This window comes from Balaenoptera musculus, chromosome 12 (assembly GCF_009873245.2).
Source record: "Balaenoptera musculus isolate JJ_BM4_2016_0621 chromosome 12, mBalMus1.pri.v3, whole genome shotgun sequence".
NCBI lineage: Eukaryota > Metazoa > Chordata > Mammalia > Artiodactyla > Balaenopteridae > Balaenoptera > Balaenoptera musculus.
Genome location: NC_045796.1, coordinates 73,476,112 through 73,504,052, shown reverse-complemented (window position 1 = coordinate 73,504,052; position 27,941 = coordinate 73,476,112). Strand labels below are relative to the sequence as shown.

Sequence of the window (27,941 nt, the reverse complement as noted above, 5' to 3'; positions counted from 1 at the left end):
AAATGGATAACTAATAAGAACCTGCTGTATAAAAAAATAAAATTCAAAAATTAAAAAAAAAGAAAATATCCTTCAGAAATGAAAATGAAATAAAGGCATTCTCAGAGGAAGGAAAAAGAAGACAACTCGTCTCCAGCAAGATGCTCCAGAAGAAATGCTAAAGGAAATCCTTTAAGTGGAAGGGAAATGATACCTAAGGAAAACTTCAAATATCAGGAATGAAAGAACAGTAACAGAAAGAGTAAATATCTCAGTAACTATAACAGATTGTCCTTTCCCTCTTAAACTCTTTAAAACATGTATCACAGTTAAAATCAAAAGTTATAAACATTACATTAAATTATTACATCAAAAATTTTTTTCATACAAATCAAAGCAAAACAACAAAGAATCTGATTAAAAACAACAACAACAACAACAACAACAGGCAGAAGATCTGAACAGACATTTTTCCAAAGAAGACATACAGATGACCAACAGGCACATAGGAGAGTGCTCAGTATCTGTAATCATCAGGAAAATGAAAATCAAAACCACAATGAGATATCACCTCACACCTGTTAGAATGGCTATTATCAAAAAGACAAGAAATAACAAGTGTTGGCAAGGATGTGGAAAAAAGTGAATCCTTGTGCACTGTTAGTACAAGTGAAATTGGTGCAGCCACTATGGAAAACAGTATGGAGGTTCTTCCCCAAATTAAAAATACAGCTACCATATGCAGAAACTCCACTTCTTGGTATTTATCTAAAGGACACAAAAGACTAACTCAAAAGGATATATGCACCCCATGTTCAGTGTGGCATTATTTATGATAGCCAAGATAGGGAAACAACCTAAGTGTCCATCAATGGATGAATGGATAAAGAAAGCGTGGTGTAAATATTTACAATGGAATATTATTCAGCCATAAAAAAGAAAGAAATCTTGCCACTTGCAGTAAGCTGGATGGACCTTGAGGGCATTATGCTAAAGTGAAGTAAGGCAAACAGAGAAAGACAAATACTGTATGATCTCACTTATATGTGAAATCAAAAAACAAAAAAAAAAAAAAGAGAGAGAGAGAGAAATGAGCTCATAGATACAGAGAACAGATTGGTGGTTGCCAGAGGTAGGGAATAAGGAATGGGCAAAATGGGTGAAGGGGGTCAGAAGGTACAAACTTCCAGCTATAAAATAAATAAGTCCTGGGGATGTAATGTACAGCAAGGTGACTATGGTTAATAACACTGTATTGCATATTGGGACGCTAAGAAAGTAGATCTTAAAAGTTCTCATCACAAGAAAAAAATTTTTGCAACTACGTACAATGATGGATGTTAACTAGACCTATTGTGATCATTTCACAATATATACAAATACTGAATCATTATGTTTTACACCTGAAACTGTATCAATTGTCAATTATATCTCAATTTTTAAAATACTATGTAATACACGTATTAAGATGTAAGTGGATGTAATACATATAACACCTATAACATAAACAGAGGAACATAGTGAGTCCTATATGATGGTAAGATTTCTACACTCCAATTAAGTGGCAAAATGTTCATTTTAAGTAGATTGTGAAAAGTTATGTATATCATAATTTCCATAGCAACTAATAAAAAAGACTATACAAAGAGATATTGTCAAAAACTCAACAGAGGACTTCGCTGGTGGCACAGTGGTTAAGAATCTGCCTGCCAATGCAGGGGACATGGGTTCGAGCCCTGGTCCAGGAAGATCCCACATGCCATGGAGCAACTAAGCCCATGCGCCACAACTACTGAGCCTGTGCTCTAGAGCCCGTGAGCCACAACTACTGAGCCCAGGTGCCACAACTACTGAAGCCCACACACCTAGAGCCCATGCTCCACAACAAGAGAAGCCCCTGCTCGCCACAACTAGAGAAAGCTCACATGCAGCAACGAAGACCCAACACAGCCATAAATAAATAAATTTATTTAAAAAAAAAAAACCTCAATAGAGAAATTACAAGGGAATAATAAAAATATTGAAATAATACACAAGAAGGCAGGAAAGGAGAAACAGAAGAATAAAAAACAGAGAGAACAAACAGACACCTAATAATAAAATGCTGGACAGAAATCCAAACATTAATAATTACATGAAGTGTGAATGGTCTAAACACAGAAACTAAAAGACAGATATTGTCAGAAACTGGCAACGGCTACAAGCAAAACTGACTGATTAGATCATTACTGCTGTGAAGATCCATGAAATGTCAACCTTAACCTCTGACTCTACAAGTACAATTTCCAGCTCTTCCTTTTGTCATTGGGTCTTTCTAATCAGTAGTATCTCTGTTATTTACTAAGCTTTCTCATTTTCCCAATTTCTCAACTGAATTTTCTCATGATTTGGAAAAACATAAATTTCCTGAGAAATTTGAGGAAGAAATTACTGTACGGAAAGTTTTTCCCCCCTATGATGTGTCCTGCACTGAGAGAGCTTTGTTGAAGTCTTCTAGCATTAGTATCTTTTTTATTTCTCTTTGCATGTCCTATACTGTCTTTTTTATGAAGGTACCTGTTGTGTTATCTGGTGCACAGACATTCATTACATGTATAACTTCATTCAGAACTGTACCTTTCAGCATTATGTATTTTGTCTCATTTAATGCTTTTTCTTTTTTTTTTAATATAAATTTAGGGCTTCCCTGGTGGCGCAGTGGTTAAGAATCTGCCTGCCAATGCAGGGATCACGGGTTCGAGCCCTGGTCCCGGAAGATCCCACATGCCACGGAGCAGCTGGGCCCGTGAGCCACAATTACTGAGCCTGCGCGTCTGGAGCCTGTGCTCCACAACAAGAGAGGCCGCGACAGTGAGAGGTCCGCGCACCGCGATGAAGAGTGGCCCCCGCTTTCCACAACTGGAGAAAGCCCTCACACAGAAACTAAGACCCAACACAACCATAAATAAATAAATAAATAAAATTTAAAAGAGATAAGCAAAAACATTCTCTCTATAAATTTGAAAAAAAAAATAATAAATTTTATTTATTTATTTATTCCTGGCTGCGTTAGGTCTTCGTTGCTGCACGCAGGCTTTCTCTAATTGAGGCGAGCAGGGGCTACTCTTCATTGTGGTGCACGGGCTTCACATTGTGGTGGCTTCTCTTGTTGTGGAGCACTGGCTCTAGGCACACGGGCTCAGTAGTTGTGGCTCTCGGGCTCTTGAATGCAGGCTCAGTAGTTGTGGTGCACGGGTTTAGTTGCTCCGCGGCATGTGGAATCTTCCCAGACCAGGGCTCGAACCCAGGACCCCTGCATAGGTAGGCGGATTCTTAATCACTGCACAACCAGGAAAGTCCTGATCATTTAATGCTTTTTGACATGAACTCTACATTGTCTGATGTCAGGATAACCCTGATTTCTTGCTGTTTGCACTTTCTCATATCTTTATTTTTAGCCTTTCTGTAACGTTTTGTTCTCAATGTATCTCATATTCAGCATAGCTTGCCTGTGCTTTGTGAAACAATCTGAAAATAATTTTATTAGAGTTAATCTTCTTTCATATTTATTCATAATGACCAATTTGTTCTCAATTCTGTCATATTATTATGATATAGTTAACATACGTAAAAATTAAATATAAGCAAGATTTTGAATAAGTAAAAAGTTTAAAGGCCCGTAAAAATGCTCACTAACCAAGTTTCAATTTCTTATTGGCTCTGGGTACATAAGTAAGGACACTGTTTGGCTTACTAACCAGACCTGCCAATATTACTTACAACAATAACATTCTCATAGTTTCAAGATTATTGGTTTAAGAGATACCTCAATTTGGACAGGTAGATGGAAAAACAAAAGGAGACTGGGCCAGTACTGCCAAGACAAACTCAAACTTCATATACAACACTAAGACACAGAAGAGAAAGTCACTCTGCAATAATCTTCCCAGGCACATAAATGCACTACTTAAGCAATAGAGCAGATTTTTTTTTAACTCAGATTTTAAAATGGATTAAATGGATTGTGATTTATTAATGAATCACAACCAACATTTTTAAAAAATTGAAATGGGATACTACTAGAGTGTGCTATACACAGCAAGTACTGTATTATAAAATTTTGTTTCAATTACATAAATGTGTTAGTTTGCTAAGGTGCCATAACAAAGTACCACACTGGGTGGCTAAAACAACAAAATTCATTTTCTCACAATCAACATGTCTGTGGGCAGGGCTGCTTATATTCCAAGGCTTCTCTCATTGACTTGTAGATGCCTATCTTCTCCCACTGTCTTCACACTGACTTTCCTGTGTATGTGTCCTGATCTCCTCTTCTTATAAGGACATCAGTCATATTAGATTAGGGCCCACCCTAAAGACCTGATTTTAATTTAATTACCTCTTTAAAGACCATATCTCCAAATATGGTTAAATACAGAGAGACTGGGGTTAGAACTTCAACATATGATTTTGGGGAGGACACAATTCAGCCCATAACAATGTGTTTACACATATATTATGTATGTATATATACACTGTCTCATAATCAAAAAATTTTTAAAATATCTTAGAGGACTCTGAATAGATGTCTTAAATGTATTTTAATATACTGCAAGCTTAAGGGGCCCAGCCTTAATATTTTAATGGAGTCTTAGGCCTCTTTCAGTCTCCAGATCGTCAGGTCTTAGTGAGACAGTTTAGAATTTAACTGCTGCAGAGATACTCATAATGTATTCCTGATGTAATTCATAGAACCATGTTCCGATGAACATGTAAGTACTTTTGCTGATGTTCTTACTCAACCATTACTTATTCAAAAAAAAAAATTAGTGTTTTAGGTCTAGGGTTTATTAGCATAGAAACTCTAATAGTTATATTTCCATGTTTTAGAGAACATTATCAATTACTATATTGACTTCCCAAACTACCAGATTAAACTGCAGATATTTAAAGCCATAGTGTCTCTCCCCTGTCTTTAATCTCAAAGGCCTCAAGTATCTGAAGCCAGTTTAGTTAATGGCTAACTTAGATATATCTTCAGGGCCTGAGGAAAAATATTGATGTTTTAAATTCTCTAAATTCATTTAAGGCAACATTAATCCTTTGTTTTAAAGTGTACTATATTACATACACGAAGCTACAGACAGGTAAAAATTAATATATAAGCCATAAAATATTTTAAATAGCACTTTAAGCATACAAACAACCACACTTTATATTTAGGCCCCATGTCTAAGAAAATTTCTTAATAATTTAGCTTAGAAACATTCCCAGCTTAGTCCTACTGAATTGTAACATGTCTGCTGATCAATTCTGGGTCCGTACACTACCAACAAGTTTGTTGAGCTGGCTCAGTAACATAAAATAAATAATGATGTAATGAATAGACCAAATCAGTCCACTTGGAGTCTGTAACAGTATTTGGTCATGTCAGTTTTGAAAGCCATTGGAAAACGGTCCATATACTTGTTTTGTCGGAGTAACTGATTACTTCCAAAGTCAAATAGATTAAAGGCTGGTTTCACACCACTGGAACTTTTAAATTTCGTATCTTTGCATTTCACTGCTCTCACCTCAGCAATTTTAACTCCCCAGGGCATACCTCTACCTTTCTTTCACACTTCCAAGCCTTCACACACTTTGAGCAGAGTACTGAGAAGCAAAAAGCTTTCCTTGTTCTTTTTCTTCACAAAGACATTTTTTAACCTACACCTGGCATTCTGTGAAAATCTATGAAACACTGCAAAGGTCATGTGATGTCAGTCAGGCTCACTTACATGAATCTGAGAGTAAAATGTCCATCTGTCTCTCCCAGAGAGAAAGTATAGTTTTATTTTTTACTATGACACTCATAAATTTAATAGGTCACACAATCATGTTTGATTTGTTAAATCAAAAATTCAAGAGAGGGGCTTCCCTGGTGGCACAGTGGTTGAGAATATGCCTGCCAATGCAGGGGACACGGGTTCGAGCCCTGGTCTGGGAAGATCCCACATGCCGCGGAGCAACTAGGCCCGTAAGCCACAACTACTGAGCCTGCGCGTCTGGAACCTGTGCTCCGCAACAAGAGAGGCCGCGATACTGAGAGGCCCGCGCACCGCGATGAAGAGTGGCCCCGCTTGCTGCAGCTAGAGAAAGCCCTCGCACAGAAACGAAGACCCAACACAAACAAAAATAAAAAAAAAAAAAAATTAAAAAAAAAAAAATTCAAGAGAGAAGGGGGTAAAAAGTACATAAAAAAATAAGTGCTTCATAACCATTCCAGCTATGAGTTCAGACTCTCTATATAAAAATATTACCACATCAATAATTAGTTGTAGTAATAAAAAACCTGTTTTATAATATGTCAGAAAAAACTAATATGCACTCTTTAATATCTGAGGAAAGAGGTAAAACAGAAATCATATTACAATGGAAATGTAAGTACATCCAAAGCAGGAATCTTATTCATTGCTATATCCCCTGCACCCAGAATATTACCTAGCATATAGTGGATTCTGAATATTTGTTAAAATTTGAAAGAGATAAATAAATGAAATCATCACTCTATTTTATAAAGACAATAACTGAAGCCAGTTAAGAAAATCTCACTCAAAATCTCACAACTGCTAATGAAAAGAATTGGGACTTGGAACCATTTCTTCTAGACACAAAGTCTTAGAGGGTTCATTCCATTATTTCGCATTTTCCACACTTGCCCGAAAGTTTGAAGGACATCAGAACACAAAATGAAAAATCTCAAACCTATTCCTCTCTTCAACATTTTCTGTACTCCACATCACCAGTTCTCAAATCAAATTCATCTTTCTACTCATTAGAGCACTGCATTGTTTGGTTTTGTACTCTCCTGCATTGCCAAGGCAATAGACAAATATGGAGGTAGGTGTATGGCTGAACACTTCATTACAATGGGCTTCACATCAGTGGGATTCCACGTTAAATAATATATCAGTTTACCATATTGTTGAGGCAACTCCAGAGAACTGTGCTAGGTGAAAACTTTCTGAATGATTCCTTCTGGTATAGTTTACACTGAAGAAAAAGAGGGGGTTTAAGGTAACTTTCCTTCACAGTCATCAGCCTTGTTTCTCTTTTTTCCCTACAACACATTCAGCTCACGAGGTCTTGACATATCAAGACAAACATCTACAAAAGCACTTCCCCAGAAGCTCATTTCTCACATTTAATTATGATTAAAGTATCAATTAGTGTTTTCTACCATTGCACAGATAAATAAAGCAAACTAATAAGGCGAGAAATAAAAAAATAAGTATGATTACTTTTGTATGTAGAATTTTCATTTTGAAGAGTGATTTATGAAACATTATTAATGTCTATTATTGAAAATTCCTGAGAAAAAATTTGAAACACAACTCATCTAAATCAGACAGTATCCTTGAAAATTATAAACATTAAACATTAAATTAAATGAGCTTATATAACACAGACAAAGATAAGCACCTCAAAAGTAATTTGGGCTGTGAACAGAAAGATACTGAATCTCGTAAGTGTGAGGTAGAAATGCTTCTCCAAATGCTATGATGAAATCCTACCTGCAATGATGTATACTTGAGTATACAAACAGTAAGAACCAGACATGAATTATTACCAATGAAGAAAGATTCTATTTCTCTAAGGTTTTTTAAATTCTTTATTTTATTTTATTTTTTATTTATTTATTTTTGGCTGTGCCGCGCAGCTTGGGGGATCTTAGTTCCCCGAGGAGGGACGAGGGACTGAACCCGGGCTCTCAGCACTGAAAGCACAGAGTCCTAACCACTGGACTGCCAGGGAATTCCCTTAAATTCTTTATTTTTTAATTCAGATCACATCTACTGTTTACCTCAATTTGTACCAAGATTAAGCACCTCCCAAAGCTTATCCAGCAAATAATTAAAATTTCATGGCATGGTCAGGCTTAAACCAAATTCCACCTTTTCTGACCATATGCCATTATACAATATAATGGTATATGGAGTCAACTGAACTTTAGACTTCAATGTGAATTTACTTTCAAGAAATTACATTAAAGAGGAGAAATGTCTTAGAATAATGCTCAAACTACCACTTTAAAAGCTACCTGCTTTAAAAGCTGAGTTCTGTTTGGAAGACCAAAAAAAAGAATGTTTTAACATGGCTCGTTTCTTCGTTAAATAAACATTTATTTTATGTTAAATGAGCAAAATTCTGTACTAAGGATTACGATTCCTATGACAATCTAAATCAAATAAGAAAAAATACAATGCAGTAAATACCAAATGACATGTTACAACTGAATACATTAAAAACAGAGGTGTTAAGTCATTTTAATAGGACTAAGATATTAGGAAAGTCTTCCCCAAAGAGACCATTATTAAATCAACTAATGACATTTTCACTGTAGGAATTATGCACAGACAAAAAGGCAAGTACTAAGTAAGACAGTCAGCAAATGTATTTTAAGTGGAAGACTAAATTGGGGACCTAATGAGATAAATGTGGAGAAGACAGTAAACCTAATTGACAGATTGATTTTACATTCAACGTAATAGGAAATAATATACTAAAAATACTTGGATAACAGAAGAGTAACATGAAGAAAATGCTAATTGATGAAGATATTTCTTCCATACCTACATGGAGGACAGACTATAATACTGAAAATAAAACCAGGAAAACTGTCCCAGTTACCCAAAGGTAAGGTGATGAAGGTCTGTGTGACAGTGGCTGAAGAAGGCTTAGTGTAGCCAGGAGACAGGCTGGGGTGTTACAGGCGGGAAGATCTACTAGAGTTTCTTTGCAGCTAAGGTTACCACAAAAATCAAGAAAAATTTCTGGGCTACTGGAAAACTTAAAGGCCCAGAGGTCTTCAGAGCAGCGCCCATCAAGAAGATCCCACAACTATAGTTTCAGTGGTACATATGAGGATGTTCTGTGACTTCCACACGGTACCACAGAACCGTCCTAGGACTGAACAAGAAGAGTAAAGCTTATTCCATTAATCACTCCAAAGCTGGCCACCTGGATTTTAAATCCAATTTGATACTATGCAGACAATAAAGTTCAGTTACAAAGTCAAAATACCTGTTCTTAACACATTAAATACCACACCTTAATGCCTTTGGTGGAAGATCTCTGTGATATAATTATTCTTAAGTGGAAATTAACCCTTACTCGTGAACAGGAGTTAAAAGGATTTCAAGATCATAAATTCTTTTCTTTTTTTAACATCTTTACTGGAGTATAATTGCTTTACAGTGTTGTGTTAGTTTCTGCTGTATAACAAAGTGAATCAGCTATACATATACAAACATCCCCATATCTCCTCGCTCTTGTGTCTCCCTCCCACCCTCCCTATCGCACCCCTCTAGGTGGTCACAAAGCACCGAGCTGATCTCCCTGTGCTATGCGGCTGCTTCCCACTAGCTATCTATTTTACATTTGGTAGTGTATACGTGTCCATGCCACTCTCTCACTTCGTCCTAGCTTACCCTTCCCCCTCCCCGTGTCTTCATGTGCATTCTCTATGTCTGCGTCTTTATTCCTGTCCTGCCCCTAGGTTCATCAGAACCACTTTTTTTTTTTTTAAGATTCCATATATATGTGTTAGCATATGGTATTTGTTTTTCTCTTTCTGACTTGCTTCACTCCGTATGACAGATTCTAGGTCCATCCACCTCACTACAAATAACTCAATTTCGTTTCTTTTTATGGCTGAGTAATATTCCATTGTATAAATGTGCCACATCTTCTTTATCCATTCATCTGTCAATGGACATTTAGGTTGCTTCCATGTCCTGGCTATTGTAAACAGTGTTGCAATGAACATTGTGGTACAGGACTCTTAAATACTTGATGTAAACAGTAAAGGCATAATGACTCTTGCTCAGGGATTGCCTATTCCATCAACCCACTTGAAACAGACACCCTGGCCCCTGACTGGAGGAAATTCAAACAGGCTATACCACTCACGTGGTCCTTTCTAAGGGGCAACCCATTATTTGGTTATAAATTACAGCAGGCAGGTACACCTGAAAGTCATAAATTGTTTTGTCACATCAAATTTTCCCTTTATTTCCTACTGAAAATAGGCCCAACCTGCAGAATAATAAAAAGGAAGAATAAAATCAAACTAGCAATTAACATCACTGAGGAAAAAATAGGTAGGAAATATTTAAAATTTCATAATGCTTTATGACCAGAAATACTGAATAATCATAGATAAGTAAAAGCTGCCTGTCGTCACAAAAATCAAAAGGAACTCACAGGAGTTATAGTTTATTAAATCAAAGAAATCACAAGTCTTCAAGCCATTAATAATGATTAACAAATCACCGGCACCATGTTGGGGGAGGGGGACGCTGAGGTCCAGTCCTTGATGAAAAAAAGCGTCTGGTAAAGAGCCCCAAATGACCCAACAGGCCTCTGTGCTGACTGATGGCATTTTCCATGTATTAAAGGAAATGTCAGAAAGCACACCCTTAAACAAAGGAACAATCCAGAGACAAATCCTGGCGATAAAATAAGTGTGACTGCTAAGTATCTCGTCGGCAAATTGATACACTCCCAGGTGTTTTTCATTTGAGAGAAATCTTAGGTTTACATTACCAGTGAAGAAAACTGAAATGTTACGAGGATCTGAAAAAGGATCTGTTGCACTGTATTCCCCTTTTCATAAAAAAGAAGAGAAGTCTTAAAAAAAAAAAAAAATTTCCAGAAGGCCAGGTTCAAAGACATAGGAACGGCTTTACCCACAGTCCCACGTCTGGGGCAGGGATTCTGCGCCAGGCCACGCCAGGGCCCCCGAGGCAGAAGCCGCCCACCACGAATTCCCAGCCCCTCAACCGCCGTCCCTCCAGAAACCAAGAGGCCTTGAGTTTGTGGTTGCTCACGTGACCCCGCTCAGAACACGTTCCTGGCCGAGCTGGGCCAGTAGGGCCACCTCGCTGCACGGCAGCCTCCAGTGATGGGCATTCTGAGTGCGCCCCGTACGTGCGTGGCACGTCGAGGCCGAGCTGGCAGCCCACCTGCCACCTTCACAGGCGCACTCCATTCACGCACGTCGCTGCCACTACTTTCTTTGCCTCGGCTCTCGCTTTCGGAGAAGCCAAGCGGTATTTAAACAAGTTACATCTCCTCCGTTCCCCGAGCAGGATGCCCAGGCGCGGGGCCACAACACCCCTTCCCAGCACGCTCCCGGGGACCGACCCCCACGGGCGGCCCCTCCGTTCGGCCCGCGCCCAGGCTCTCGGGGGGCGCTCCGGCGGGGCGGCATCCCGGGGGCGCGGGCGGAAGGGCCAAGCGGCGTCCGCTGCGTCGCCGGGGGGCCTGCCCGTGACCTTGACCGAGACCGAGGGGGGGGGGCCGGCGGGCTTACCTTGTTGAGGTGGGGGCTCCGGGTCACGGCGTAGCCGCGCTGGGGGGTGTGTCGGCGGCCGGGGGCTTGGGGCTGCATGGCGGGCGGCGCGCGGGGTCGGCGGGGTCGGCGGGGTCGGGTCCGGCCGGGTCGGGCGGCTGATGCTGCCGGGACGCCCGAGCTGACTGCGGCGGCGGCGGCGGCGGCGCTGGGGAAGGGCCGGCGGCCGAGGGCGGGCGTGGGTGGGAGAGAGGGGGTGGACGCGGCGGGAGGGGCCGGCGAGGAGCCCGTGTCCCCAGCCCGGCAGCCTGTGAGAAGCGCTGAGTCATGGCTGGAGAAGAGGCGAGCGGCGAGCAAGGAGGAGGAGGAAGGGCGAGGCCCGGGCGGTGCCGCTCCCTTCCACGCCCAGGGTCCCCGCTCTACATCGGTTCAGAGTCGCAACCGTCCCAGCCCATCCCTGCGTGGGACGTGGCTCGGTGTGGCGCACGCAGTGCCCTCCTTGCTCCAGAGACCCAAATGGGGAGCAAGGTCAGGTTCCCCCCGCCCGGCCCGTGGGCACCATCACCCCTGGCCGAGGCGGCCCCGCAGCCGCACCCCGCGGGGAGGTTGAGATGGGGTGGGAAACGGAGAGCCTCGGGCAGAGAGGACGGCTGCCCAGACACAGAGGGGGGGCCCGGGGGCTGTTTGCAAAAGGCCTTAACTGCCTGATGCGAACGACACTTCATCTCTCCCCTCCTATCAGGCTCTTCCAAACGCGCTGTGCACAGTTCCAGATGGCAGCCAGGGCCGGGGTCCGGAGGAAACCAACCTTGACCCAGAAAGAACAGGCCCGGGTAGAACTGGGAGAAAGGCAAGGGAGGAAAGTGCGGGCCGCGACGCCGCAGGAGTCTCTGTAGATCATCCCTGGGAATTTTATTTTAATGCCATTAATATAAAAGACAAGGTGCAAATGTTAGAGCCCACTGGACAGTCACATTTATCTCGTATATATTGTTCCCAAGAGTTCTAGAAGCCGAGATGTTTACGAACCTCTCTCTCTGAATAATGGTGGGTAACTCAATCTTTAAGGGCTTCAGTGTCTTCTTTGGTAAAACGAGAAGGTCGGAATAAATGATCTCCGAGCGCTGGAATTCCATTATTATTGATATTTATACTTGAAGTTTCAAGGAATGTTGGAGCAGTCAGATCACAGCCAAAGGGAGTGTCTGACACAGCACACCCTAAAAGCTTCCTGTGCCCCAATTTCCTTTTCAGTTAATAGGATCGCTAGTTTCTGCCCTGTTCCTACCTAATGATTTTACAAAAAGTAGTGTTTGGGATTGAGCGTTTGATTTTATATATCCATAAACTAGACATTCAACCAAAGTGTTTTATTTCTAATTATGTTACTTTTCCTTATCAGAAAGATTTGTTACAGTCTTGTTTTTTGGCCATCCTGAAGTTTCTTAGTGCTAGCCTTTAAATTATCTAGAATCAGTTGCTTTAATAGAGAACATTTTATTTGCATCACAGAGTTCTTTCAAGATTCCTTGCATTCCAGTAACACTTTTCCCTGTGAGTTCTATAATCCATGAATAATTAACCCAACAACATCTGAGAAGAGGGTATACTTTACAAAACTCACTCTCTTGAATTAACTGAGGTACATTACAATTAGCGTATTTTATTGGCGACAAGACCAGTTTAACAACAGGCCCGGAAACAAAACACAAGATGCTGAAGAAGAAACAAAAATGTTAGTACAACAGAACCTTATTATAATACAGCTCTTTATTACATAAATTTAGACACATTACCTGTCTATTCCTAGTTCTGTGATATAATATTTACAGATAGAAAGGCTGATGTAAATATAGGGAGTAGCCCCAAAAGAGTGTGTGGGCTCTTCCCCCAAGCCATCATTACAGAGGGATTACAAAATCCTGCCGGTGCAGGTAAAGTTCACATCTCCCTTCCACGCTTATTTCTCTCATGAAAAGAGCTCCAATCCTCTTGAATGACAGGATAAGGCCTAGCTGGGGGAGTCATTTTGTATACCCATGTGCAGTTCCAAGAGTACTGGGAAGAACCTATTTTTCCACGTAAATGTTAGCTAGAACACCAACTTTTTCCATCCTTTTTAAAGATTTGTAGGTTTAGGCTTTATTACAAAAAACAAAAAACACATTAAAAAAACCAAACACATTAGAAAAAACTTCTGCTATAATTTCCCTTGTGAGAAACTACAGTCACTCTATACCCAATTGACAAAGTTAGGAATGGGTGTGATTCACAAACAAAGGAACTAGAATCTGTAGTTTCTGATGCGCAGTTGAGAATACTAGGTCAAAATCAGATATTTCTTGCCCAAGTTTAATGCACAATGAACTCTAATCATATTTAAGTATGATTGTAGCATTCCTATCTAAGGTCATTGAGATTTCAAGCAGAGAAAATTCAGGAAGTACGTAATAGCACATGCAACATTTCAAATGTAACTTTCATGAGAAAAAAATCTAATAGAAAAAAGCTGTAGCTGTATGACCGTTTGTGATATTAAGTAAATGATTTTGTATTTCTTCACACAAAAACACATTATTGCTGTGTAAAATTAGTTCCAATTTTTTTTTTTTTTAGTTAAAAATCTTAAAACGCCTGGTTCTTGGTGTGTTTCTATATGAAGGAAAGACCTTTGACCTTTGGGGGTTCTAATTTGAGAATCCCAGTGTCCAATATATTAGGGAGGACAAGGCCTACGAGAGTGGCCAACCCTAAAAGTTCAGAATCAGAAGTAGGCAGCTGAATCCTTGGGGTGGCCAGCCCCAGGGTAATTGGCAACCTTGGCGAGAGTTGACTTTTTGCCTGCCTACTGCAGTGAGGATACAAGTTGAACGAGCACTAATGGGGGTGGGGGGGAACACTTTACCTCTACCCATTTTAGGTTGTCAGCTGGGACGCTAAGAAGATAACACATTAACAAAAGAAAAACAGTTCATGAACTAACACATGCAGTGCACATCACCCAGGAGAAACCTAAAACGAAGAGTGGCTCAAAGCAGTAGCTTAAAACTGCGATCTATACAGCATCTTCGACAAAGAACAATAAATTGGTAGAGAAGTAACAGGACAAAGGAAAGCAGTTTTAAGCTTCCAAGGGTGGCAAACTCTAGGAAGATAAATACATGGGAAGAAATTAATGGAATAAGATTTGTTTGCAGATTCCTCTGGTCCTCATAATTTGGGGTGACATATCCTGGCTTTACCTGGCTCTAAGGAATCCCTGATGAACCAAGCTATAAGTTATTGGTATCTGAGTATTAGAGTAACAGGTGAAATGGGTTCATGGGTCATTTCATTAGAATGTTTTACAGAGATGCACCCTTATTTTATTCTGTTCTTTAAGCAAAAGTTTATGCAAAGGCCCCATCCTCTAGGAGACCCTACAGAATGTCTAGAGCCCTATAGAACACATCTTTTTTTTTTAAAGTAAGCAGTATTTCTCTTTATTAATCCTTAAGAGCATTACCTCTACTATTAGGAATAATGTAATACCACCTCATTCTTAGTATATATTACAATCATTAAATATAGATGAAAACATATAAAAATACAGATACTGCATGGTGACTTCGTCATTTGGGAATAAATCTACAGACTAAGTCAGAACATGCATAAATCATTTATATTTAACTGTTCCTTTATACCTGAACAAGTTTTCATTAAGCATGCTAATAATTTTCAAATGATGTAATAAAAAATCTGCTTGCAGTATTTGGCTGAATTACATTTGGGAAAAAGAAGCTAGCTGTTTCACCTATTTCAATACTAGTACAGTCTGGATCATATTATACATGTATAGAAACTTAAAAGATCATAAATTTCCCATGAGGAGACATTATTTAGTCTGTGTCACGGTATGTATTTGCAAAACATTTTAACACTGCAAACATTAGAAGTTTCAAGATGGGGCACTGGAAAAAGTTTATACTCTACTACAATGATGCTGGGTACTTTTCCACAAGGCCTCTTAATGTCAATCAACTGGAGGTGGGAGTTTACCAATGAATTGCTTGATAGCCATCATTTCCTGGTGACATGAACTGGGTTTTGAAGGTTACATTGACTGGATTTACCAATGTTTTTAGCTTTTCTACAGCAAGAAAACCGACCATTAGGGCAACTTAAGGGGAGTAATCTCCATGGTACTGGAGAATAGAAATATCTCTATTAGCACCACTGATAGAACCCCGTGGAATCCAAGCCCCCAGTGGGAGTCAGCAACTGATTGCAGTGCTGTCTGCCCGTTACTGCTGAGTGGTAACAGTGGTGTGCAAAGATGAATCTCCTCCCTAAAAATACTACCCAAAATAATAATGTTAAAAGGAATACTCTTCTTCACCTCTGCTCTATCAAAGCTTTTACATTTTCTGCTGTCTGTTTAATTCCAGGTTTATCCTCCTGTGAATCTGGTGAAAGCCCAATAATATAGCCATTTAATGTAACAGGCATAACTGACGCAGGTAGGTAGATATATTTGAAATGTGAACTTCTGATACCTGTAAAGCCTTCTTGCCCATCCAAGCCCTGTATCTCTCCATCCACCAGGAGAATCACCACAGCGGTTGCCTTTCCAGGACGAGCAGGAGAGGAAACTGAGCAGACACATCAGAACTGAAAGGAGAATGTGGTCCAGCCAGCTCCAGCCCCTCTGAAGAGCACAGTTTAAAAATCATGAATCATGGCCAGTGGTTTTCAATCTTTCTCCCATATTAGAATCCCCTGGAGAGCTTTAAAAACACTCTTGACTGGACCCAAGGTTGTTGATTTCATTGGTCTGGGTGGTAGCTTTAGTACCTGGATTTTATGCCCAAGGTCCCCAGATGATTCTAATTTGCAGGCAAATTAGAATTCTGGACCCCTGGTCTAGAAGAATGGTTCTTACACTTTTGCTTGCATCAGAATCAGCTGCGGGGCTCATTAAAGCAGGGACCCAGCCCCGGAGTCTCTGATTCAGTAAGTTGGAGGTGGAGCTCCATGATTTGCATTTCTAACAAGTTCCCAGGTGATGCTGTTGGAGATAGTCAAGTGACCACATTTTGAGACCCACTGATCTAGAGTAATGCTATCCAACAGAAATGTAACATGACCCACATATGTAAAGTTTTCCAAGTAGCCAAGTTTTTTAAAAAGTAAAAGAAACAGGTGAAATTCATTTAAATCATATATTTTATTTAACCTAATACTATATCCAAAATATTTGTATGTCAACATATTATCAATATAAAAATTACTAATGAGATGTTTTACTTTTTTGATTGGTACTAAGTGTTTGAAATCTAATGTGTATTTTATACACACCGTGCATCTCAATTTTGACACCAAATTTTTATCGGAAGTGCTTTTTCTGTACTTAGGTTTTATAAAATTTACAGTTGAAGTAGTAGATGCATATAACCAAGTTGCCGCGAACATACTTAAAAGTTTTTTCATAATGAAATTGAGTTTTATATTTAAATTAAAATCAAATAAATTTCTTTTCCCCATTTGAAAAATTTAAGACTATTTGGTCTACTGAAGTTTGATCATTAACATTACCTACCTGTTTCTACCTGTTTGTGTAGGCAGTTTCCATATTGGTAATGAATTGTGTTCCTAAAGATCATATGTAAGTCAATCATATTGCATTTTTTTCACAGAAATAATACAACAAATGCTTCCACAGTAGCCTTTAAAAGCCCATTACCACATAATGGCTGAAATATCATACAAAGAATAAAAGAGTACTTCCCTGAAGTTTTTAAAACATATTTCTGCATAAAATGTCTGACAAGTTCCAAATCGGTACTCCATGAGTAGAATTCTCTTTCAATATGCCCTGGGAAAATAGAAGAGCGATATAAAGATTTATTTCTCAATAGATATGAACTATGTCACTTTCTTTAAAAGGCAGAATCAATTACAGTCACATCTGGTTTGAAATAATAATTGTTTTATCTCACTGCATAAATAAAGGACATTCATACAACCTGTGCCTTAAAAAAAAAATCACAGAAATATTTCCAAATGCAATATATAGTTCCCATTTTTATACTAAAATTAAAAATAAGAACTAGTTCTAAATTTAAGTCCTCTGCTCAAAATTCTCCAGTGGCACCCACCTCACTCATGATAGAAGTCAAAGTCATTACATGGCCTACAAGGCCCCGTAGGAACTGCCCCAGTCCCTTTATCTCTGTGGCTTTGTTACCTTTATTTTCCTCCCTCCTCTCCCGCTATTCTAACTGACTGTGACTGCCTTACTTTTCCCCAAATAGGATAAGCATATTCCTACCTCATGGCCTTTGCTCTTGCTGTTCCTGCTCTGGAGCACTTGTCCCTCAAATATCTACATGGCTCCCTCAATCCCTTCAAGTCTTTGCCCAAATGTCATTTTTCATCTGGGGCCTCCACCAACAATTCCATGGAATACAGCAGTCGCTATTCTTCCTTCACCCACCTTCTTTACTCTCTATGGTTCTTCCTTACTTAATTTTTCTCCATATAACTTTTTATATTTAAATATAGAATGCAATTCACTTATTATTTGTTTGTCATCTCACTACCATGACCACTAACATGTCAACTCCATGGCAGTGGAGGTTTTATATCTTTTGGTCCTTTCTGCGAAACCCAACACTTCCATGTTCCAAAACTCCACATAAACAACTTTTCTAACTTATTTCATGATCTATTTATTTATACACACGTTTCTTTCACATGTATATTTTTTTATTTGACTGTCTCCTTTAAGCCTTCTGCATAAAGGGAATAGATCCCTTCATCTTTGGCAAAAGATTTATCTGGAAATAATTAATGAGCCATCAGAATTGGAGATAGAAAGTTCATTGTTGCAATGGTTGGCACAATAGCCTTTCAAATAATCCTCAGTTTTCAAATCATTCTTGAAAAATTCACGTTTACTATATTCCTATAGAATGGCATAAATTTGGTTGAGGCTGTTCTCTAAGGAATACTCATTTGGATTGTACAACTGTATAATGTTTTATCATCCTGTACAATTATATCTACTGTCAATAAAGTATCCATTCATAAGTAGCATGTCTTGTATTATTTAAAACCTAAAGTTACATCTATTATGAAAAAGATCCAGTTCAATATTTTTGCTATTCAATTTCATTGAATTGAAATTTTACTACTTCCTTACATTTGCTTTTTATCAATTAATCTAGATAAAAACCAACCCCCATCACTGTCATGAATAAATCTGTATCATTGCTTCCAAGTGCTTTTTAGTATAGCAACTCTGTCATTCGTTGGTATGATTTTTTAAATTCAATTTATTTAAACTAAAACAAAAAATGAAAACACTTCACCCATTTCTCCCACCTCTCCCACCCCCCTCCTCTGGCAACCACCAATCTGTTCTCTGTATCTATGAGCTCGTTTTTTTTTTTTTTAAGATTCCACATATAAGTCAGATCATACATTATTTGTCTTTCTCTGTCTGACCTACTTTACTTAGTACCACACTCTTAAGGTCCATCCAGTTTGTTGCAAATGGCAAGATTGCCTTCCTTTTTTATGGCTGAATAATTCCATTATATATATATAATGTGGATATATATATAGATCACACTTTCTTTATCTATTCATCCATCCATGGATAATTAGGTTGTTTCCATGTCTTAGCTATTGTAAGTAATGCCACAGTGAATGTGGGGTGCATGTATTCTTTTGAGATAGTGTTTTGTTTCCTTCAGATAAATAGCAAGACTTGGAATTGCTGGAGCATATGGTAGTTTTATTTTTAATTTTTGGAGGCACCTCCATGCTGTTTTCCATAGTGACTGCACCAATTTCCCTCCTCCCAACGGTGCACGAGGGTTCCCTTTTCTCTACAGCCTCACCAACACTTGCTATTTGTTGTCTTTTTTTTTTTTTTTTTTTTTTTTTAAAGCACTTTTCTTTTTTTTTTTTATAGCTACTTTATTTATTTATTTTATTTTATTTTTGGCTGTGTTGGGTCTTCGGTTCATGCGAGGGCTTTCTCCAGTTGAGGCAAGTGGGGGCCACTCTTCATCGCGGTGCGGGGACCGCTCTTCATCGCGGTGCGCGGGCCTTTCACTATCGCGGCCCCTCCCGCTGCGGGGCACAGGCTCCAGACGCGCAGGCTCAGCAGTTGTGGCTCATGGGCCCAGCCGCTCCGCGGCATGTGGGATCTTCCCAGACCAGGGCTCGAACCCGTGTCCCCTCATTAGCAGGCAGACCCTCAACCACTGCGCCACCAGGGAAGCCCCCTTTGTTGTCTTTTTGATAACTGCCATTCGAACAGGTATGAGGTGATATCTCATTATGGTTTTGATTTGCATTTCCCTGATGATTAAGTAGTAGGTTAGAATATAGAGTCTGGAACCATAATTCCTGGGCTTCTATTCCAGCTTTGCCATCTCCAACTTGTGTGCCCTTGTTAACTTACTTACCTCCCCTTGTTTCCTCAGATGATTTAGCCTGACTAGTGATAAGCACTATATGAATAGTTATCAAATGAAAACCAACAAGATGAATAAATCAGGCACACTACTCTATGTACTTAGTTTGAACTTTTAAAAAGAAAACGCTACCTATCACCATCACTAGAAGAAACTGGAGTGTCCTAAGGATATGATTTTTAGTTAGAATTTCAGCACTTAGACGTTTTGGCATTAGAAAGCAGAATTAAGTGACTTGACAAGTGTTGAGTATTAATTCTGTAGGCTTATCTAATGTACTAGATTCTTCTTGTATTTTTTACTCTCATAACAAAGTAAATATTATTTGAAATCCCTTGTTTTTGTTTAAATTTCATGTTTTTAAATTTGGAGATGAAGTTGCTTCAAAATATAGTTGAATCCCTGGAAGTTCCCCTGATTTGTTGGTTTTTCCAAGATATCACCACAGAACAGCTTCCATACCACATCATTTCTCTATCCCGGTCCATTTTTTCTGAGTTGCATGCTACAGCTGACCACTCTCATTGGCCATTGTACCCGCACTGGTCCAAACCTCTTCCCTAGACTGAGGAGTGGTAGAGCTACTCAGATTCTATGGGAAGCAGGGAAGTTATGTTATGAGAAATTTGGAAAAGCTTGTAGGGTATTCCATTTATCTATTGGTATGTAACATATTACCCCCAAATTTAGTGGCTTTCAACAATAATAACAATTTCATTCTCTCTCATGGTTTCTGCCAGTGAGAATTTGGGAAGCCTCAGCGGGATAGTGCCAGCCCAGCCTCTCTTACGTGGTTACAGTTAAACAACCAGTGAAAAGGGGGATAGCTTAGAGTAGCTGGAGGCTGTCCAGGCACCTCTCTCTCTCTCTCTCTCTCTCTCTCTCTCTCTCTCTCTCGCTCACTCGCTCGCTCGCTCTCCTCCCACCTCAAGTACACTCAGGCTCTCTCCATGGGGTCTCTCATTGTGGGCTAATTTGGGTTCCTCACAGCATGACAGCCTCAGAGCAGTCAAACTGCTTACTTGGAGGCTGAAGGCTTCCAGAACAAGTATTCCAGGGAACAGGGTAGAAAAAGTGCTTTTGCTTTTGATTACCTAGCCTTGGAAGTCACAGACTGTCACTTTTCCATACTCTCTTGATCCAGTCACAAAAGCCTGTCTCAATGGGAGGAGTGCCAAAGCCACACTGTAAGAAGAGCTTGTGTGATAGGAGATTTGTTGCAGCCATTTGGAAAATACAACCTGCCACATAGGCGTGTGAAGAGATCTATTAAAAGGTTTGTTCCCATCACGTTTTTTAGATACTAGTTCATCTAAAATATGCAGTGGGCAGTACACTTGACACAAAGTATTCACACCAATAAAAAATGTGCATAAGGAAACAAGAAACACGTATTCTAGAAAAGCAGCCTAGAGGGTAAACTATAATTCAGTTTAGATACAGACCCCCAACCTTTACTACATCTTCAGTGTACCAAGTTTTGGAGTCACCGATGATGATTCTGAATATTACAAGATTTCAAAGTGCTTTCTAAGTTGTTTTCAATCTGATTTAATGAGGTATATTTTCTTTTAATACTTTGAAAAATGACAGTACATAGAAAATATATATTAGTGCCAGAATATTAAATTAGCCATAATGTGCTATTCTACAATACCTTAATTATCTTAAATAATTAGGAGGTTACTAAATTAGTCTAGTTTCATAGACTGTTAACAAGGAGCAGTGAAAGAATTACATATTAGAAACCAAAGACATCTGGGCCTGTTGGAACCACGTATTGGTTTAGTTTTAGTAAGAATACCATATTAAAAGTAATACTGAACACTGAATACCGAATGGAGTTTTCTCTTTTTTTAATTTGGAAAAATCTGCTTCCAAACTGTTGATGGCTTGTTATATTTTACAGTTCTGTAATGTTTGAAGTTTGTATAATTACTTTTATATTCAGAAAAAACCAAAACTTTAAAATTTGGAACATACCCAGGGGTGTCTATAATTATAAAGCAGAAACTAACACACCATTGTAACGCACTTATACTCCAATAAAGATGTTAAAAAAAAAAACTAAAAAAACCAAAACAAATATACTGTAAAAATTTAGGAATCTCGATTTTTTTCTTTTGTTCCGAAGGTAATTTAAGATGACAATTTGGCATATGCTGCTTTACAGTATGGATACTCTAAAATCTCTGCTTGCCAGGAGGCACTGAAGCCAACTACATAATGCAACTCTGAGACAGGGAGGATAAATTTCATAATACCCTCCTCTGCCAAACACCTGTGCGGATCCACCCTACTCTTCTAACTTTGAAAAAGCTGGACTAAAAACAAACCAAAAAAAAAAAAAAAAGATTAAAATTTAAAGTTAAAAAACTGTGTAGAAATGTAACCATTTTTCATAACACTATATATTGAATTTACCATTTAATGCACTCACCCAAATAACAGATTACCATGGAATTTAGTTAACAAATAATTGATTTCCAAACATAACATGATGCTAATAGCAGTTCTGTAAATGACAATATTATGTGGCTTTTTTACTTCTTAGTATCTGCTTCATGTTTTGAAAAACTTGATGTTAAAGTTAGAGAAAATACACATTAAATATGATTGAATTTCAAATAAAGTTTTTCAATCACAAGAAATGTTTCCAAAAAAACCACTTAAATTTCTCCTTTTAATGAATAGGGAGTAAGTGCTTGAAAATTGCCGTTCATTTCTGACACTGTGTGAAACTATTCGCCTGTATAGCTCAAACAGATGTTATAAAAAATAATGAATCAGGGCTTCCCTGGTGGCGCAGTGGTTGAGAATCTGCCTGCCAATGCAGGGGACACGGGTTCGAGCCCTGCTCTGGGAAGATCCCACATGCCGCGGAGCAACTGGGCCCGTGAGCCACAACTACTGAGCCTGCGCGTCTGGAGCCTGTGCTCCGCAACAAGAGAGGCCGCGATAGTGAGAGGCCCGCGCACCGCGATGAAGAGTGGCCCCCGCTCGCCGCAACTAGAGAAGGCCCTCGCACAGAAACGAAGACCCAACACAGCCAAAAAGAAAGAAAGAAAGAAAGAAGCTTTTAAAAAAAAAAAAAAGTCATCTCTGCTTTAAAAAAAAAATAATAATAATAATGAATCAAAAAATCACACCCATAAAAGGGCTAGCCTTATTTGGTTGCGTTATTTAACTTGAATTTTAAGAGACAGAATATTCTGTGTTTTTGGAGAGCAACTCAAAACACATCGACTTTGTTAACATGAAGCTCGTGGGCTGTATCTAGCGGTTAGCATACAGTGACTGCCAGAAATACAACTAAGCCAGCCTTAGGCACCAACTATCAATCTGTAATGTCACCAGAAACCTGGCATTTCAAATCTAGTCCTAAGCTGAAGCTCTAATACCGTGGCAGAGCTCCAGACCTCCTGGTTTATGGGAGAGGGAGAAAATGTGTATGAAAGGTTGTACTCAGGAGAGTTACACAAGAGGTTCATTCATGACACATGAAGAGACTTGGGAGAAAGCACGTAGGCCAGGGTGGAACTGTGGAGTACTAAAATAAATTTTGCTGCAGTGGAAACAGCAGGACCAAATCATTTTCCTAAAGACATGATCTAATTTCTGAAGGAAAACTGGGAATTTGGGGGCAGGAGAAAAAAATCGTATAGATTCGTCAGGAGAGTTATTAAGTCACAAGTCACTATGGGGTTCTGAAAATAACCAGGCTTAAAGGAGAAAGGTAGGGATGGGGGGAGGGATATAAACCTTAGATGTAATAGTGCATTTCCAGCCCTGTGCTTATTCAGATTTGGGGGATAGGTATTCTTTGCTGGAACCATACGCCAAAAAAGTTGGAGGAAGTAACCAATCACCTTCCCTGTGCTCCCCCCTCCCCAACGCCCCAGACAGCCTGTTTATCATCTGTGGTTAATGGAGGTTAAAAGGTGGATTCTGAGAGCACTTTCCTCCCCTGCTCCGTCATGCAGTGAAACTAGGCTTTGGAAAGATCTGAGGCCATTATGCCCTTACCATTGTCTTCCTGTGGTGGAGAATAATAGCAAGGCAGGAATCAAGTTCTATCAGGTGAGCTGGACCTGCACAAAAACAACAAATAATCCCCCACTCTCCCTCTTCAACCCTTACCTTGCCTTTCTTTATGCTTTACTAAACCACTACTGATGCAATGGGGGGAAAAAAAAAAAAAAAAAAACAGGGAGCAAAAAATGAAGTCTATGCTGAGCAGAAAAATGGAGTAAACTTCTGGAACACAGGCCAAGTTAGAGCAAAATGATACAAATCACTGCTAAAAGGAGTATACCAAAATGCCTTCAAGCTTTTGGAATTAAGTTCAGAAACAGCTCTACGTTTGTCAGAGAATAAATGATTGAAAGTTGTACAGGTCATGTCCCAGAGTTGATTCGTACTTGACTTGTTAGCCCTGTCTACAGGGAAACTGATACATAGTAGGAGAAAATACAAATATTAAATCAACTGGACTTTGTTATATATAGTTTTGCTTACAATTTTCCTGATAATATCTGTTGGAGAGACATTAAATCTATCTCATGAGAATAAAATAGTTTTTTAATCACAATATCTTCCTCCAATCTGTATATATTCTTCATAATAGATCTGTACATAGCAAAAGTAAAAGGGCATAAGAACAAAGTCATATAAATTTGAAGCCTTATAGTAGTTTCTGAACAGTTAAAGAACAGCAGAGAGAAGCACAGTATTTTAATTTTCTTGTACCTCTTGTACCTAAGGATCCCACTTTTTCATATGCCCTACTCCTAGCTCCCACATCTTAAGGAAGATACAGCTTTACAATATTTTTCAAAATTATCTGCTTTAAAACCTTCATCAAACTCAGAGGAAAGAGCTATTTCTTCCCTTAGTGATACATTTTACTTGAATTTATGTTCCTTTTGTTTCCCAGTTCTACTCCTGACAATCTTTATGATCTATAATATTCTTACAGGAACTAGAGTACTTAATAAACCCAGCCTAAACTTGAAATCTCCTTAGAGAGATTCCTTTTAGAAATTTATAAATAAATATTTACCACACTCCAATTATTTCAAAACCATCAATAAATGTAAATTTATCTATAAACATAATAGTTACATGTTTTTTTCAGGTATTTCCTTATTTCTATACAGTCATTTAATGAAACTATCAAATCTATTAGTTTTACAGTATGGAGGGTCCTCAAAAAACTAAAAATAGAATTGCCATATGATCCAGGAATCCCACTCCTGGGCATATATCTGGACAAAACCATAATTTGGAAAGATACCTGCACCCCTATGTTTACAATAGCCAAAACATGGAAACAACCTAAATGTCCATCAACAGATGAATGGATAAAGAAGATGTGGTCCATGTATACAATGGAATACTACTCAGCCATAAAAAAGAATGAAATAATGTCATTTGCTGCAATATGGATAGAACTAGAGATTATCATACTAAGTGAAATGTGAGACAGAGAAAGACAAATATCATTTGATATCATTTATGTGTGGAATCTAAAATATGACACAAATGAACTTATCAATGAAACAGAAACAGACTCACAGATATAGAGAACAGACCTGTGGTTGCCAAGGAGGAGGGTGGGTGGGGGAGAAATGCATTGGGAGTTTGGGATTAGCAGATGCAAACTATTATATAGAGAATGGATAAACAACAAGGTCCTACTGTATAGCGCAGGGAACTGTATGCAATATCTTGTAATCTACCATGATGGAAAAAGAATATATATATATATATATATATATATATATATATATATATATATATATATATATATATATATATATCTGAATCACTTTGCTGTACACTGGAAACACATTGTATTGATAAATCAACTATACTTCAATAAAATAAATGTTTTTAAAAATCCATCAAAAATTAAATCTATTAGTTTTCTAATAGGTTGCTAATATTTCTACCTATTCAACTTATTAAAATGAAACAGAAGTTAAATGCTACAAACAAAACTTAGGGGGGATAAAATGTTGTTGGAGAACCATAAAATTAGATAATTTTTAAAAAATGAGTGAACTGAGATCTAAGTAAGGATAGTTCTGCTGGAAATATGCTCCCCTTACTATGAAATACTACTGATTTATTGACATCTACCCTAAAGGCCATTTTAACATTTTAGTTACAACATCAGCGTCTTCCTGACGGTAGATAAGGTAGTTCTTGATGTATTTTGTTGTCTATTAATGTGTAAGAAGTTACCAAAAAACTGAATGATCTAAAATAACATTTTTATCTCACAGTTTTTGTAGGGCAGGAATCTGAAGGCAGCTTAGCTGGATACTCTGGTTCGGGGTCTCTCTCACGGCTGTGTCAAGGTGATGGCCAGGGCTGCTTTCATCTCAAAACTCGACCAGGGAGGATCAGATTCCAAGCTCACTGAGGTGAATGTTGGCAGGATTCAGTTTCTGGTTGGCCTTGCTGGCTGTGTGGGACTCCGCATAGGGCAGGGCAACCACAGCGGCTTGCTCCATTAGAACAAGCAAGAAGAACCGGAGAGAGAGAGAGAGCACAGCATGAGCTTCCAAATTTCAGGAGCGATATCCATCGCTTTTGCTCTATTCGATTTTTTAGAAGCAAATCACTAAGTTGTCCACACTCAGGGAGAGGAGATTGCACAAAGTGTGTGAATACCAGGAGGTAGGTGTCTTTGGGAGCCATTTTAGAGACTGCCTACCACACCTGATATGGGAAATTCTTTATAATTCCAGAGCTTTTTCAGATCTCAACACTTTTGGATAACAATTTCCAAGGGTTAGTGGTTTTTATTTTAATAAAATGTGGTCTATTTTGTACTTTAAGATTTTTTAAATGGGGGGGGGGGATGGAGAAATTTCTTATAGGCATTTTAAAATAATTGCCTAGTTTTCACTGATTAATGCTATATCTGAACATTTGATATATCAAAACCACTTTTTTGACTAAACAAAATTAAAGCGAGTCAAAATGAAATAAATAATATATTTTTCCAAAATATGCTTCAGTATTGAGCTAGATAATATCATGGAATATAGCTTGTTTGACACATCTGTCATTCATAACTCTCATTTTACAAATAAATTAAGATAAAGGGCCATGATAGGTGGACATTACAACTGTTTCCAAAAAATAAACAAATCCATAAAACAGTCTAGTCAATTCTTTTAAAAAACTTCCCCTTCTCACTAGGTCAAGAGTTCTCAACCAGATATTTTTGTATATTTATAGATGTCAAAACTTGATGTGATTGTGCATTTTCTGTAGAAGGAGTTAATAGCATTCATGAGCTTCTCAAAAGAACAAGAACCATTGCCCTAGGCAACAAGAATTTAGGCACTGAATTCTCATACAGAGTCTCATGAATTTGCTTCATATAAACACAAAAAAAAGTAAAGCAAAATTTATTGAATTTTCTTTTAAACTGTCCATTTCCTCATTGTAACTAGTGTTGAGCTCCATAGTCAGTCAACGAATATTTATTGAGTGTCTACTAGATGCCAGCCACAGTTCTAGGCAATGGAAATACAAGTCCCATCCTCAGGGAGTTCACATTCCTGAGGGTAAGGGGGTGGAAGACAATAAATAGTAATGTATACTATATTTGGTGTGATAAGCGTTGTGGAGAAAATAAGCAGGTTTTTCCTGAATTCTTTCAAGCTTTCATGGAAATATACAGTTCACCGTAAATCAGCCCTTCTGATCTTTCATAAAACTTTTTAACATCAGTAAAATACACTCAGTTCAGTCCAGCGAATATTTATGCAGCACTCGCTATGGGCTGGGTATTGGGCCAGATGCTGGAGAAACAGAGATGGACATGCTTCTCTGAGAAGTTTATATTATAGGCTTAGAGGGATCACCTCCTCTAGGAATCCCCTCTGTGATCATACAGTAATCTGGGCATACCTTTATTGTGCTTACCTCCAAGCCAAATCTGTTTAAGTGTATCTCTTTGCTGCTTGATTATGAGCTCTTTGAGAGCAAGACATACATTTCATTAATCTTTGAATGCCTAGTGCTTGGGGCATGGTAGTTCAAGAAATGTTTGTTCACCTGCACTTGAAGAGACAGAGGGACTGCACATCCCCAGGACTTTCTCTAACTTCTATTTTAAGTAGTAACATGCAGAATGACTGACACTTTTCCTCCCTTAG

General features: G+C 38.7%; 1 protein-coding gene and 1 pseudogene across 2 annotated transcripts in view; both read right to left on the bottom strand.

The window, feature by feature from the left end:
• Nucleotides 1-11,538, bottom strand: part of ME1 (malic enzyme 1) — a 184,543-nt gene extending 173,005 nt beyond the window's left edge. Inside the window, exon 1 of one of the 2 annotated variants that reach the window (XM_036871346.1) lies at nucleotides 11,315-11,538. In XM_036871346.1, the coding sequence (XP_036727241.1) occupies nucleotides 11,315-11,392 (78 nt within the window). In that variant the 5' untranslated portion in view covers nucleotides 11,393-11,538. The remainder of the gene's footprint in view (nucleotides 1-11,314) is intronic. The other variant, XM_036871347.1, reaches the window with a different exon arrangement.
• A 3,767-nt stretch (nucleotides 11,539-15,305) lies between these two features.
• LOC118905022 lies at nucleotides 15,306-26,282 on the bottom strand (annotated as a pseudogene).
• Between the last annotated feature and the right edge of the window lie 1,659 nt (nucleotides 26,283-27,941).